Source organism: Oncorhynchus nerka, unplaced genomic scaffold, assembly GCF_034236695.1.
Source record: "Oncorhynchus nerka isolate Pitt River unplaced genomic scaffold, Oner_Uvic_2.0 unplaced_scaffold_4303, whole genome shotgun sequence".
In the NCBI taxonomy this organism is placed as follows: domain Eukaryota; kingdom Metazoa; phylum Chordata; class Actinopteri; order Salmoniformes; family Salmonidae; genus Oncorhynchus; species Oncorhynchus nerka.
Genome location: NW_027036994.1, coordinates 1 through 16853, shown reverse-complemented (window position 1 = coordinate 16853; position 16853 = coordinate 1). Strand labels below are relative to the sequence as shown.

At 42.1% G+C, this 16853-nt stretch overlaps 1 protein-coding gene across 1 annotated transcript; it reads left to right on the top strand.

The window, feature by feature from the left end:
* Positions 1-9188: 9188 nt before the first annotated feature.
* On the top strand, positions 9189-16645 carry LOC115123052 (intermembrane lipid transfer protein VPS13C-like; the record flags this gene model as incomplete). The annotated part of the gene is made up of 3 exons (XM_065014236.1): positions 9189-9284; positions 14960-15061; positions 16583-16645. Coding segments are annotated over 3 exons (261 nt in total), but the record flags the coding sequence as incomplete, so codon positions are not given.
* Between the last annotated feature and the right edge of the window lie 208 nt (positions 16646-16853).

The window sequence follows — 16853 nt, the reverse complement described above, 5'->3', positions numbered from 1 at the left end:
AACAGAGACTGTAGAGCAGTGAGAGGACACGGATAGACTGTAGAGCAGAGAGGACACTTGGACAGGAGACTGTAGAGCAGAGAGAGGACACGGACAGAGACTGTAGAGCAGAGAGAGAGGACACGGACGAGAGACTGTAGAGCAGAGAGAGGACACGGACAGAGACTGTAGAGCAGAGAGAGGACATGGACAGAGACTAGAGCAGAAAGAGGACATGGACAGAGACTGTAGAGCAGAGAGAGTACATTTAACACTGAGGAAAGATGGACAGAGACTGTAGAGCAGAGAGAGGACATGGACAGAGACTGTAGAGCAGAGAGAGGACATGGACAGAGACTGTAGAGCAGAGAGGACATGGACAGAGACTGTTGAGCAGAGAGAGGACATGGACAGAGACTGTTGAGCAGAGAGAGGACATGGACAGAGACTGTTGAGCAGAGAGAGGACATGGACAGAGACTGTTGAGCAGAGAGAGGACATGGACAGAGACTGTTGAGCAGAGAGAGGACATGGACAGAGACTGTAGAGCAGAGAGAGACATGGACAGAGACTGTTGAGCAGAGAGGACATGGACAGAGTGAGCAGAGAGGACATGGACAGAGACTGTAGAGCATAGAGAGGACATGGACAGAGACTGTAGAGCAGAGAGAGGACATGGACAGAGACTGTAGAGCAGAGAGAGGACATGGACAGACTGTAGAGCAGAGAGAGGACATGGACAGAGACTGTAGAGCAGAGAGAGGACATGGACAGAGACTGTAGAGCAGAGAGAGGACATGGACAGAGACTGTAGAGCAGAGAGAGGACATGGACAGAGACTGTAGAGCAGAGAGAGGACATGGACAGAGACTGTTGAGCAGAGAGAGGAGCATGGACAGAGACTGTAGAGCATAGAGAGGACATGGACAGAGACTGTAGAGCATAGAGAGGACATGGACAGAGACTGTAGAGCAGAGAGAGGACATGGACAGAGACTGTAGAGCAGAGAGAGGACATGGACAGAGACTGTAGAGCAGAGAGAGGACATGGACACAGACTGTAGAGCAGAGAGAGGACATGGACACAGACTGTAGAGCAGAGAGAGGACATGGACACAGACTGTAGAGCAGAGAGAGGACATGGACAGAGACTGTAGAGCAGAGAGAGGACATGGACAGAGACTGTAGAGCAGAGGAGAGGACAGAGACTGTAGAGCATAGAGAGGACAGAGACTGTAGAGCATAGAGAGGACATGGACAGAGACATTTACATTTAAGTCATTTAGCAGACGCTCTTATCCAGAGCGACTTCTGTAGAGCAGAGAGAGGACATGGACAGAGACTGTAGAGCATAGAGAGGACATGGACAGAGACTGTAGAGCAGAGAGAGGACATGGACAGAGACTGTAGAGCAGAGAGAGGACATGGACAGAGACTGTAGAGCAGAGAGAGGACATGGACAGAGACTGTAGAGCAGAGAGAGGACATGGACAGAGACTGTAGAGCAGAGAGAGGACATGTAACACGGAGGAAAGTAAATCAACCTACTTTCATTTACCTGTTAATCCATTTCAGTTTACAGGAAACTGATATAGTTTGTTTCTCTTTAGACTCCCTTTGTATGTTCTGTATCACACTCATCTTCCCTCACAACAATCTGATGTCTGTTTTTATGGTTGGTTAGTTAACTAGGCCTCTAAGCTCGACTTTACTAGAATGAGTCTTCTCTCTCAACAGACTGATGTCTGTTTCTATGGTTGGTTAGTTAACTAGGCCTCTAAGCTCGACTTTACTAGAATGAGTCTTCTCTCTCAACAGACTGATGTCTGTTTCTATGGTTGGTTAGTTAACTAGGCCTCTAAGCTCGACTTTACTAGAATGAGTCTTCTCTCTCAACAGACTGATGTCTGTTTCTATGGTTGGTTAGTTAACTAGGCCTCTAAGCTTGACTTTACTAGAATGAGTCTTCTCTCAACAGACTGATGTCTGTTTCTATAGTTAGTTAGTTAACTAGGCCTCCTAAACTTAACTTTACTAGAATGAGTCTTCTCTCTCAACAGACTGATGTCTGTTTCTATGGTTGGTTAGTTAACTAGGCCTCTAAGCTTAACTTTACTAGAATGAGTCTTCTCTCTCAACAGACTGATGTCTGTTTCTATGGTTGGTTAGTTAACTAGGCCTCTAAGCTTGACTTTACTAGAATGAGTCTTCTCTCTCAACAGACTGATGTCTGTTTCTATGGTTGGTTAGTTAACTAGGCCTCTAAGCTCGACTTTACTAGAATGAGTCTTCTCTCTCAACAGACTGATGTCTGTTTCTATGGTTGGTTAGTTAACTAGGCCTCTAAGCTCGACTTTACTAGAATGAGTCTTCTCTCTCAACAGACTGATGTCTGTTTCTATGGTTGGTTAGTTAACTAGGCCTCTAGCTCGACTTTACTTAGAATGAGTCTTCTCTCTCAACAGACTGATGTCTGTTTCTATGGTTGGTTAGTTAACTAGGCCTCTAAACTTGACTTTACTAGAATGAGTCTTCTCTCTCAACAGACTGATGTCTGTTTCTATAGTTGGTTAGTTAACTAGGCCTCTAAGCTCGACTTTACTAGAATGAGTCTTCTCTCAACAGACTGATGTCTGTTTCTATAGTTAGTTAGTTAACTAGGCCTCTAAGCTCGACTTTACTAGAATGAGTCTTCTCTCTCAACAGACTGATGTCTGTTTCTATAGTTAGTTAGTTAACTTAGGCCTCTAAGCTCGACTTTACTAGAAATGAGTCTTCTCTCTCAACAGACTGATGTCTGTTTCTATGATTAGTTAGTTAACTAGGCCTCTAAGCTCGACTTTACTAGAATGAGTCTTCTCTCTCAACAGACTGATGTCTGTTTCTATGATTGGTTAGTTAACTAGGCCTCTAAACGACTTTACTAGGATGGTCTTCTCTCTCAACAGACTGATGTCTGTTTCTATAGTTGGTTAGTTAACTGGGCCTCTAAGCTTGACTTTACTAGAATGAGTCTTCTCTCTCAACAGACTGATGTCTGTTTCTATGATTTGGTTAGTTAACTGGGCCTCTAAGCTCGACTTTACTAGAATAGATCTTCTCTCAACAGACTGATGTCTGTTTCTATGGATTGGTTAGTTAACTAGGCCTCTAAGCTCGACTTTACTAGAATGAGTCTTCTCTCTCAACAGACTGATGTCTGTTTCTATGGTTGGTTAGTTAACTGGGCCTCTAAGCTCGACTTTACTAGAATGAGTCTTCTCTCTCAACAGACTGATGTCTGTTTCTATGGTTGGTTAGTTAACTAGGCCTCTAAGCTCGACTTTACTAGAATTACCTGGGAAGTAGATGACTGTGAGGTATCTAAGTTAATATCTCAAAGACTCTGAAACAGTGTTATCTTGTTTAGTAGTTATTTATCTCAGCTAGGCCCTTGGCCAGTTGGTTGTACAACAACATGTCTTTGTTACTGTAGTGTTTGACTGATATAATTGCATTTGACCCATTCATGTGTTACTAGTGGGTTGACAGCCACTTCTGTTCACTGACTTCCTGCCAATGGTACAAGACTACATTACCACCAGTCTCTTCCCACAGCCTCTGTAGAGAACAAGACATTACCACCAGACTACATTACCACCAGACTCTTCCCTCAGCCTCTGTAGAGAACAAGACATTACCACCAGACTACATTACCACCAGTCTCTTCCCACAGCCTCTGTAGAGAACAAGACATTACCACCAGACTACATTACCACCAGTCTCTTCCCACAGCCTCTGTAGAGAACAAGACATTACCACCGGTCTCTTCCCTCAGCCTCTGTAGAGAACAAGACATTACCACCAGACTACATTACCACCAGTCTCTTCCCACAGCCTCTGTAGAGAACAAGACATTACCACCGGTCTCTTCCCTCAGCCTCTGTAGAGAACAAGACATTACCACCAGACTACATTACCACCAGTCTCTTCCCACAGCCTCTGTAGAGAACAAGACATTACCACCAGACTACATTACCACCAGTCTCTTCCCACAGCCTCTGTAGAGAACAAGACATTACCACCAGACTACATTACCACCAGACTCTTCCCTCAGCCTCTGTAGAGAACAAGACATTACCACCAGACTACATTACCACCGGTCTCTTCCCTCAGCCTCTGTAGAGAACAAGACATTACCACCAGACAACATTACCACCAGTCTCTTCCCAAAGCCGCTGTAGAGAACAAGACATTACCACCAGACTACATTACCACCAGACTACATTACCACCAGACTACATTACCACCAGACTACATTACCACCAGACTACATTACCACCAGTCTTTGGAGATAGGTTGTTGACTACTGGTCTGGTTTCTGTATAGTGGTGTCTGTGTGTAGAGTGGTGTCTGTGTGTAGAGTGGCGTCTGTGTGTAGAGTGGCGTCTGTGTGTAGAGTGGTGTCTGTGTGTAGAGTGGTGTCTGTGTGTAGAGTGGCGTCTGTGTGTAGAGTGGCGTCTGTGTGTAGAGTGGCGTCTGTGTGTAGAGTGGCGTCTGTGTGTAGAGTGGCGTCTGTGTGTAGAGTGGCGTCTGTGTGTAGAGTGGCGTCTGTGTGTAGAGTGGCGTCTGCGTGTAGAGTGGCGTCTGCGTGTAGAGTGGCGTCTGTGTGTAGAGTGGCGTCTGTGTGTAGAGTGGCGTCTGTGTGTAGAGTGGCGTCTGCGTGTAGAGTGGCGTCTGCGTGTAGAGTGGCGTCTGCGTGTAGAGTGGCGTCTGCGTGTAGAGTGGCGCCTGCGTGTAGAGTGGCGTCTGCGTGCAGAGTGGCGCCTGGCGTGTAGAGTGGCGTCTGCGTGTAGAGTGGCGTCTGCGTGTAGAGTGGCGTCTGCGTGCAGAGTGGCGTCTGCGTGCAGAGTGGCGTCTGCGTGTAGAGTGGCGCCTGCGTGTAGAGTGGCGCCTGTCGCCTGTAGAGTGGCGCCTGCCTGCCTGTAGAGTGGCGCCTGCCTGCCTGCTAGAGTGGCGCCTGCCTGCCTGTAGAGTGGCGCCTGCCTGCCTGTAGAGTGGCGCCTGCCTGCCTGGCAGAGTGGCGCCTGCCTGCCTGTCAGAGTGGCGCCTGCCTGCCTGGCAGAGTGGCGCCTGCCTGCCTGCAGAGTGGCGCCTGCCTGCCTGTAGAGTGGCGCCTGCGTCTAGAGTGGCGTCCTGTCTGTAGAGTGGCGTCTGTGGCGTCTGCAGAGTGCGGGCGCCTGTCCAAGAGTGGCGTCTGTCTGTAGAGTGGCTGCCTGTCTATAGAGTGGCTGCCTGTGTATATCTCCTACTAGCTAGATTAACATCGGCAACATGTGATCTGGTTGCGGTCACAAAGTAAGGAATTGACCACTGTCTCTTTAAGACTGGAGTTGTATCACTTGTCCCATGTTGTACCAGTTGTTCCTTGTGAGGATGTCCACATCAATGCATCTTAACCGAGGCGCATGACCCCCTCCTCCCGTTAGATTTCAGAAGCCAGTTCCTTGTGAGGATGTCCACATCAATGCATCTTAACCGAGGGCACATGACCCCCTCCTGCTGATTTAGAAGCCAGTAGTTCCTTCCCATTAGGGGATGGGTCTGTTGTTTTCTCCAGAGGAATAGAGGAAGCATGTTCATTATGGACTTCGACTTCAGTCATCAGATGTTGCTGTAGTTAGAACATACAGAACACCATGAGGTAAGGCTTGTAGTTAGACCATACAGAACACCATGAGGTAAGGTTATTGTAGTTAGAACATACAGAACACCATGAGGTAAGGTTATTGTAGTTAGAACATACAGAACACCATGAGGTAAGGTTATTGTAGTTAGACCATACAGAACACCATGAGGTAAGACTGTTACTCAGATGTTATTGTAGTTAGACCATACAGAACACCATGAGGTAAGACTGTTACTCAGATGTTATTGTAGTTAGACCATACAGAACACCATGAGGTAAGGTTATTGTAGTTAGACCATACAGAACACCATGAGGTAAGGTTATTGTAGTTAGACCATACAGAACACCATGAGGTAAGGTTATTGTAGTTAGACCATACAGAATACCATGAGGTAAGACTGTTACTCAGATGTTATTGTAGTTAGACCATACAGAATACCATGAGGTAAGGTTATTGTAGTTAGACCATACAGAATACCATGAGGTAAGGTTATTGTAGTTAGACCATACAGAACACCATGAGGTAAGGTTATTGTAGTTAGACCATACAGAACACCATGAGGTAAGGTTATTGTAGTTAGACCATACAGAACACCATGAGGTAAGGTTATTGTAGTTAGAACATACAGAACACCATGAGGTAAGGTTATTGTAGTTAGAACATACAGAACACCATGAGGTAAGGTTATTGTAGTTAGAACATACAGAACACCATGAGGTAAGGTTATTGTAGTTAGACCATACAGAACACCATGAGGTAAGACTGTTACTCAGATGTTATTGTAGTTAGACCATACAGAACACCATGAGGTAAGACTGTTACTCAGATGTTATTGTAGTTAGATCATACAGAACACCATGAGGTAAGGTTATTGTAGTTAGACCATACAGAACACCATGAGGTAAGGTTATTGTAGTTAGAACATACAGAACACCATGAGGTAAGACTGTTACTCAGATGTTGTTGTAGTTAGAACATACAGAACACCATGAGGTAAGGTTATTGTAGTTAGAACATACAGAACACCATGAGGTAAGACTGTTACTCAGATGTTGCTGTAGTTAGAACATACAGAACACCATGAGGTAAGGTTATTGTAGTTAGACCATACAGAACACCATGAGGTAAGGTTATTGTAAAGACCATACAGAACACACCATACAGAACACCATGAAGGTTATTGTAGTTAGAACATACAGAACACCATGAGGTAAAGACTATTTACTCAGATGTTATTGTAGTTAGACCATACAGAACACCATGAGGTAAGGTTATTGTAGTTAGAACATACAGAACACCATGAGGTAAGTTATTGTAAGAACACCAGAATACAGAGGTAAGACTGTTACTCAGATGTTATTGTAGTTAGACCATACAGAACACCATGAGGTAAGGTTATTGTAGTTAGAACATACAGAACACCATGAGGTAAGACTGTTACTCAGATGTGTTGCAGTCGACCATACAGAACACCATGAGGTAAGGTTATTGTAGTTAGATCACCCCATGAGGTAGGTTATTGTAGTTAGAACATACAGAACACCATGAGGTGATTGTAGTTAGACCATCAAGGAATGACCATGAGGAGACTCAGATGTTATTGTAGTTAGACCATACAGAACACCATGAGGTAAGACTGTTACTCAGATATTATTGTAGTTAGACCATACAGAACACCATGAGAGTGAGTTATTGTAGTTAGACCATACAGAACACCATGAGGTAAGGTTATTGTAGTTAGATCATACCATACAGAACACCATGAGGTAAGACTGTTACTCAGATGTTATTGTAGTTAGACCATACAGAACACCATGAGGTAGGTTATTGTAGTTAGACATACAGAACACCATGAGGTACTGTTACTCAGATGTTATTGTAGTTAGAACACCATGAGGTAAGGTTATTGTAGTTAGACCATACAGAACAATTCATGAGGTATTATTGAAGTTAGACCATACAGAACACCATGAGGTAAGGTTATTGTAGTTAGACCATACAGAACACCATGAGGTAAGGTTATTGTAGTTAGATCATACAGAATACCATGAGGTAAGACTGTTCTAGATGTTATTTGTAGTTAGAACATACAGAACACCATGAGGTAAGGTTGGTAAGAACACCATGAGGTGGAAGACTGTTACTCAGATGTTTATTGTAGTTAGAACATACAGAACACCATGAGGTATTATTGTAAGACATGAACACCATTAAGACTGTTACTCAGATGTTATTGTAGTTAGAACATACAGAACACCATGAGGTAAGGTTATTGTAGAAGACCATACAGAACACCATGAGGTAAGACTGTTATTGTTAGCTGTTTAGACCATACAGAACACCATGAGGTAAGACTGTTACTCAGATGTTATTGTAGTTAGACCATACAAAATACCATGAGGTAAGGTTATTGTAGTTAGACCATACAGAACACCATGAGGTAAGGTTATTGTAGTTAGACCATACAGAACACCATGAGGTAAGGTTATTGTAGTTAGATCATACAGAACACCATGAGGTAAGGTTATTGTAGCACCATAGAACACATGACAGAACCACAGAACAATGAGGTAAGGTTATTGTGGAATACAGTTAGATCATACAGAACACCATGAGGAGGTAAGATGTTATTGTAGTTAGACCATACAGAACACCATGAGGTAAGGTTATTGGGTAGTTAGACCACAGAACACCATGAGGTAAAGACTGTTACTCAGATGTTATTGTAGTTAGACCATACAGAATACCATGAGGTAAGGTTATTGTAGTTAGATCATACAGAACACCATGAGGTACAGGCTATTGCAGTTAGACCATACAGAATACCATGAGGTAAGGTTATTGTAGTTAGACCATACAGAACACCATGAGGTAAGGTTATTGGGAAGTTAGAACATACAGAACACCATGAGGTAAGACTGTTACTCAGATGTTATTGTAGTTAGAACATACAGAATACCATGAGGTAAGGTTATTGTAGTTAGATCATACAGAACACCATGAGGTAGGTAATTGTAGTTAGAAACAGAACACCATGAGGTAAGGTTATTGTAACATACAGAACACCATGAGGTAATTGTACTGACCATACAGAATACCATGAGGTAAGGTTATTGTAGTTAGAACATACAGAATACCATGAGGTAAGACTACACTTGTTAGTAGTAGACCATACAGAACACCATGAGGTAAGGTTATTGTAGTTAGACCATACAGAACACCATGAGGTAAGGTTATTGTAGTTAGATCATACAGAACACCATGAGGTAAGACTGTTACTCAGATGTTATTGTAGTTAGACCATACAGAACACCATGAGGTAAGGTTATTGTAGTTAGATAAGAATACCATGAGGTAAGGTTATTGTAGTTAGATCATACAGAACACCATGAGGTAAGACTGTTACTCAGATGTTATTGTAGTTAGAACATGAGGTAAGGTTATTGTAATTAGATCAGAACACCATGAGGTAAGACTGTTACTCAGATGTTATTGTATCCTCTTGACTTCCCATTGACTTGAGGACCTTGTTGTTTTTCAGGAAAACTGACATTGAAGATCCCTTGGAAGAACTTGTACAATGATGCTGTAGTTGCAACGTTAGATGGTCTGTATCTGCTGGTGGTTCCTGGAGCAAGTAAGGAACCGTTTATACCCTCTATCTTTGTGTTCTATGGCTCTAAATGATTCTAAAGGATTCCAAACGATTCCAAATGATTCCAAAATATTCTAAAGGATTCCAAACGATTCCAAACGATTCTAAAGGATTCCAAACGATTCCAAACGATTCTAAAGGATTCCAAATGATTCTAAATGTTTCCAAATGATTTAGTGTTGGCCTACATCTAGCCCTTACATGCCAGTGTCATGAATTGATTCATAACAACACTCTTTGAGATTTGTGACACTTGATTATAAGACTTGTAATACTGTCCTGTAGACTGTTATGCCACTAAACACTGTCACGATGACTGTTATGCCACTGTAATAATGTCCTGTACTATAATGAGTTACAGTGGCCTCCAGCCATCAACGCTCCTTAGGAAGATCTATTTCAATGACGCTATCTGTGTTTCAGCTGTGTCTCAGTTACGTACATGTCCATACAATGGTAAGAGGATCCTCCAGTCTGGGTTCAGGGTGGTGAACTGAGACCAATCAAGTCTCTCTGGACTCTGCCAATGTCCTCTTTCTCCTTCGTTTAACACTGGGTCACTCCAACTCCTGTCCTAGAGAGAGCTTCTGGGTGTGCAGGCTTTCGCTCCAGCCCTGCAGTAACACAACTGAATCAGCGAATCTGAAATACCTTAATTTGATTTATTTAAACCGGTGTCTTAGTGAGGGCTGGAATAAAAGCCTCCACACGACCCAGAACTAGACTATACCGTTAGTCGTTTCAGCTTGATGATTCCACACTGGTACTGTAGTAGTGTAGTATTAGAATGGTTTGTAATTGTGGGTTTTATTCTGGAATCTTCTGAGCTTCTCCAGACTGTTTTTTGTTGTTGTTGGGGACCTGTTTTCGATGGCAAGGTTTTGTCTTGAGAACACATGAATAGTTAAGTCAGATACTGACACAATGACAGTTATACGGTACCTGTATATCCGCTTTAAGTCATTATCCTGTCCCTCTGATTTGTGGACTTACATTAAACACCAGCTCCAATCTACTAACAGGTGTTTTACATCCTTGGTTGGTTATGGGGTCTATACCTCCATTACACACCAGCTCCCATCTACTAACAGGTGTTTTACATACTTGGTTGGTTATGGGGTCTATACCTCCATTACACACCAGCTCCAATCTACTAACATGTGTTTTACATCCTTGGTTGGTTATGGGGTCTATACCTCCATTAAAACACCAGCTCCAATCTACTAACAGGTGTTTTACATCCTTGGTTGGTTATGGGGTCTATACCTCCATTAAAACACCAGCTCCCATCTACTAACAGGTGTTTTACATCCTTGGTTGGTTATGGGGTCTATACCTCCATTAAAACACCAGCTCCCATCTACTAACAGGTGTTTTACATCCTTGGTTGGTTATGGGGTCTATACCTCCATTACACACCAGCTCCACCTACTAACAGGTGTTTTACATCTTTGGTTGGTTATGGGGTCTATACCTCCATTACACCAGCTCCAATCTACTAACAGGATGGTGTTCTATATCCTGGTTGGTTATGGGGTCTATACCTCCATTAAAACCAGCTCCAATATACTAACAGGTGTTTTTACATCCTTGGCTGGTTATGGGGTCTATACTCCATTACACACCAGCTCCCATCTACTAACAGGTGTTTTACATCCTTGGTTGGTTATGGGGTCTATACCACAAACACCAGCTCCAATCTACTAACAGGTAGTTTTACATCCTTGGTTGGGTTATGGGGTCTATACCTCCATTACACACCAGCTCCAATCTACTAACAGACAGATAGTGTTTTACATCCTTGGTCTTCATCACCAGTCTACAACAGGTGTTTTACATCCTTGGTTGGTTATGGGGTCTACTCATTACACACCAGCTCCAATCTACTGAACAGATAGTGTTTTACATCCTTGGTTGGTTATGGGGTCTACCTCCATTAAAACACCAGCTCCAATCTACTAACAGACAGTAGTGTTTACATCCTTGGCTGGTTATGGGGTCTATACCCATTAAAAACACCAGCTCCAATCTACTAACAGGTGTTTTACATCCTTGGTTGGGTTATGGGGTCTATACCTCCATTACACACCAGCTCCAATCTACTAACAGGTAGTGTTTTACATCCTTGGTTGGTTATGGGGTCTATACCATTAAAACACCAGCTCCCATCTACTAACAGGTGTTTTACATCCTTGGCTGGTTATGGGGTCTATACCTCCATTAAAACACCAGCTCCAATCTACTAACAGACAGATAGTGTTTTACATCCTTGGTTGGTTATGGGGTCTATACCTCCATTAAAACACCAGCTCCAATCTACTAACAGACAGATAGTGTTTTACATCCTTGGTTGGTTATGGGGTCTAGACTTCTGTCTGAAACACAAGTCTTATTCTGCAAGTTTTAAAAAATGTCTCATGTTTGTTTTTCCAATGTGTCTTGTTTGAGTCACGAAAACAATCTGGGATCGTTTCCGTTAATCAAGAAGGTTATTCATTTGTTGAATGGTGGTTCCAGTGTCATTTCACATTCAATCAAACATTTACATAAGATTCTTTAATAAGACGATGTATTGCTGTGTGTTTTAGATTCTTTAATAAGACGATGTATTGCTGTGTGTTTTAGATTCTTTAATAAGACGATGTACTGTGTGTTTTAGATTCTTTAATAAGACCATGTACTGTATGTTTTAGATTCTTTAATAAGACAATGTACTGTGTGTTTTAGATTCTTTAATAAGACGATGTGTTGCCCAGCCCTTCATCCTGTACTGTGTGTTTTAGATTCTTTAATAAGACCATGTACTGTGTGTTTTAGATTCTTTAATAAGACCATGTACTGTATGTTTTAGATTCTTTAATAAGACAATGTACTGTGTGTTTTAGATTCTTTAATAAGACGATGTGTTGCCCAGCCCTTCATCCTGTACTGTGTGTTTTAGATTCTTTAATAAGACGATGTATTGCTGTGTGTTTTAGATTCTTTAATAAGACGATGTACTGTGTGTTTTAGATTCTTTAATAAGACGATGTACTGTGTGTTTTAGATTCTTTAATAAGACAATGTACTGTGTGTTTTAGATTCTTTAATAAGACCATGTACTGTGTGTTTTAGATTCTTTAATAAGACAATGTACTGTGTGTTTTAGATTCTTTAATAAGACGATGTGTTGCCCAGCCCTTCATCCTGTACTGTGTGTTTTAGATTCTTTAATAAGACCATGTACTGTATGTTTTAGATTCTTTAATAAGACAATGTACTGTGTGTTTTAGATTCTTTAATAAGACGATGTGTTGCCCAGCCCTTCATCCTGTACTGTGTGTTTTAGATTCTTTAATAAGACGATGTATTGCTGTGTGTTTTAGATTCTTTAATAAGACGATGTACTGTGTGTTTTAGATTCTTTAATAAGACGATGTACTGTGTGTTTTAGATTCTTTAATAAGACAATGTACTGTGTGTTTTAGATTCTTTAATAAGACCATGTACTGTGTGTTTTAGATTCTTTAATAAGACAATGTACTGTGTGTTTTAGATTCTTTAATAAGACGATGTGTTGCCCAGCCCTTCATCCTGTACTGTGTGTTTTAGATTCTTTAATAAGACCATGTCTTGCCCAGCCCTTCATCCTGTACTGTGTGTTTTAGATTCTTTAATAAGACCATGTACTGTGTGTTTTAGATTCTTTAATAAGACCATGTACTGTGTGTTTTAGATTCTTTAATAAGACCATGTCTTGCCCAGCCCTTCATCCTGTACTGTGTGTTTTAGATTCTTTAATAAGGCGATGTACTGTGTGTTTTAGATTCTTTAATAAGACGATGTACTGTGTGTTTTAGATTCTTTAATAAGACGATGTGTTGCCCAGCCCTTCATCCTGTACTGTGTGTTTTAGATTCTTTAATAAGACCATGTACTGTGTGTTTTAGATTCTTTAATAAGACCATGTCTTGCCCAGCCCTTCATCCTGTACTGTGTGTTTTAGATTCTTTAATAAGACGATGTACTGTGTGTTTTAGATTCTTTAATAAGACGATGTACTGTGTGTTTTAGATTCTTTAATAAGACAATGTACTGTGTGTTTTAGATTCTTTAATAAGACCATGTACTGTGTGTTTTAGATTCTTTAATAAGACTATGTACTGTGTGTTTTAGATTCTTTAATAAGACGATGTGTTGCCCAGCCCTTCATCCCGTACTGTGTGTTTTAGATGTGATTATTAATCTGTTTCGCTGACACATCTAGATAAAAACACCTCTGCTGCTAGGCAACCACTGGACACAAAGACCTTGAGTTATCCATGGACACGAACACGGTCCTGAAAGCAGTCGGGCTCCTTCATAACACTAGGAGAGGGAGGGACTGTTTCAATATTCCTAATATTCATAACGCTATTCTCCTTGTGGGGGGGGTTCCTTTACTGAGTAATTGGTGGCGTTGGCCTATAGATGGTCAAGCAGTAAGCAAACACATGGGTTGTTAATATGACTGGGATTATCAACATCTATCATGGATTATCATGGGTTGTTAATATGACTGGGATTATCAACAACTATCATGGGTTGTTAATATGACTGGGATTATCAACAACTATCATGGGTTGTTAATATGACTGGGATTATCAACAACTATCATGGGTTGTTAATATGACTGGGATTATCAACTATCATGGGTTGTTAATATGACTGGGATTATCAACGACTATCATGGGTTGTTAATATGACTGGGATTATCAACAACTATCATGGGTTGTTAATATGACTGGGATTATCAACAACTATCATGGGTTGTTAATATGACTGGGATTATCAACAACTATCATGGGTTGTTAATATGACTGGGGTTATCAACAACTAGCATGGGTTGCTAATATGACTGGGGTTATCAACTAGCATGGGTTGTTAATATGACTGGGATTATCAACTATCATGGGTTGTTAAAATGACTGGGATTATCAACAACTATCATGGGTTGTTAATATGACTGGGATTATCAACAACTAGCATGGGTTGCTAATATGACTGGGGTTATCAACTATCATGGGTTGTTAATATGACTGGGATTATCAACAACTATCATGGGTTGTTAAAATGACTGGGATTAGCAACAACTATCATGGGTTGTTAATATTACTGGGATTATCAACAACTATCATGGGTTGTTAATATGACTGGGATTATCAACATCTATCATGGGTTGTTAATATGACTGGGATTATCAACAACTATCATGGGTTGTTAATATGACTGGGATTATCAACATCTATCATGGGTTGTTAATATGACTGGGATTATCAACATCTATCATGGGTTGTTAATATGACTGGGGTTATCAACTAGCATGGGTTGTTAATATGACTGGGGTTATCAACTAGCATGGGTTGTTAATATGACTGGGATTATCATCAACTATCATGGGTTGTTAATATGACTGGGATTGTGCCTTTGGTTTCTTGACAATGAAAGAAAGTGTATGAAAACCAACAGAATTATGTGTATCCACTATGAAACCATGTTGTCTTGTTCTATATGTATCCACTATGAAACCATGTTGTCTTGTTCAAAGTGATTTAAGTACCAAACATCACCTGAAGCTCTGAATATTGTAATTCCAACACCCGTTGTGTTTATTAACTATGTGGTGTGTTGTTTCAAAGCGATAAAGTATGACGCCGCGAAGGAGGAGCGTTACCAGCAGGAGGCCAAGCAGAAGGAGCTGCAGCGCATTGAGGAGGCGCTACTGATGGCTGCTCGCAGAGGTGAGGAGTCGGGAGTTAAACTAGTGGACTGACATCACAGGTGAGGAGTTAAACTAGTGGACTGACGGCTGCTCGCAGAGGTGAGGAGTCGGGAGTTAAACTAGTGGACTGACATCACAGAGGTGAGGAGACAGGAGTTAAACTAGTGGACTGACATCACAGAGGTGAGGAGTTAAACTAGTGGACTGACATCACCGAGGTGAGGAGTTAAACTAGTGGACTGACATCACAGAGGTGAGGAGTTAAACTAGTGGACTGACATCACAGGGGTGAGGAGACAGGAGTTAAACTAGTAGACTGACATCACAGAGGTGAGGAGTTAAACTAGTGGACTGACATCACAGAGGTGAGGAGACAGGAGTTAAACTAGTGGACTGACATCACAGAGGTGAGGAGACAGGAGTTAAACTAGTGGACTGACATCACAGGGGTGAGGAGACAGGAGTTAAACTAGTGGACTGACATCACAGAGGTGAGGAGTTAAACTAGTGGACTGACATCACAGTGTGACAGTCTGATTTAGTCTGACCACTGCTCTCTCTCTCTACCTTGTCCTGCTGATGGTGTATTTAGTCTGACCACTGCTCTCTCTCTCTACATTGTGCTGCTGATGGTGTATTTAGTCTGACCACTGCTCTCTCTCTCTACATTGTGCTGCTGATGGTGTATTTAGTCTGACCACTGCCCTCTCTCTCTACCTTGTGCTGCTGATGGTGTATTTAATCTGACCACTGCTCTCTCTCTCTACCTTGTGCTGCTGATGGTGTATTTAATCTGACCACTGCTCTCTCTCTCTACCTTGTGCTGCTGATGGTGTATTTAATCTGACCACTGCTCTCTCTCTCTACCTTGTGCTGCTGATGGTGTATTTAATCTGACCACTGCTCTCTCTCTACCTTGTGCTGCTGATGGTGTATTTAATCTGACCACTGCTCTCTCCTCTCTACCTTGTGCTGCTGATGGTGTATTTAGTCTGACCACTGCTCTCTCTCTACCTTGTGCTGCTGATGGTGTATTTAATCTGACCACTGCTCTCTCTCTCTACCTTGTGCTGCTGATGGTGTATTTAATCTGACCACTGCTCTCTCTCTCTACCTTGTGCTGCTGATGGTGTATTTAATCTGACCACTGCTCTCTCTCTACCTTGTGCTGCTGATGGTGTATTTAATCTGACCACTGCTCTCTCTCTCTACCTTGTGCTGCTGATGGTGTATTTAATCTGACCACTGCTCTCTCTCTCTACCTTGTGCTGCTGATGGTGTATTTAATCTGACCACTGCTCTCTCTCTCTACCTTGTGCTGCTGATGGTGTATTTAATCTGACCACTGCTCTCTCTCTCTACCTTGTGCTGCTGATGGTGTATTTAATCTGACCACTGCTCTCTCTCTCTACCTTGTGCTGCTGATGGTGTATTTAATCTGACCACTGCTCTCTCTCTACCTTGTGCTGCTGATGGTGTATTTAATCTGACCACTGCTCTCTCTCTCTACCTTGTGCTGCTCACCTCACGGGACACGTAGACTCTCAGACGGGAGAGCTGCTGTTTAATCTGGAAAGTGTTGTGTATAAGGAGCCTCAGCATGGTAGGTTCTGTTCTGTAGTGGACCAGCCAGGCATTAGGTTCTGTTCTGTAGTGTAGTGGACCAGATAGACATTAGGTTCTGTTCTGTAGTGGACCAGCTAGACATTAGGTTCTGTTCAGTACTGTAGTGGACCAGCCAGGCATTAGGTTCTGTTCTATAATGTAGTGGACCAGCCAGGCATTAGGTTCTGTTCTGTAGTGGTCCAGTC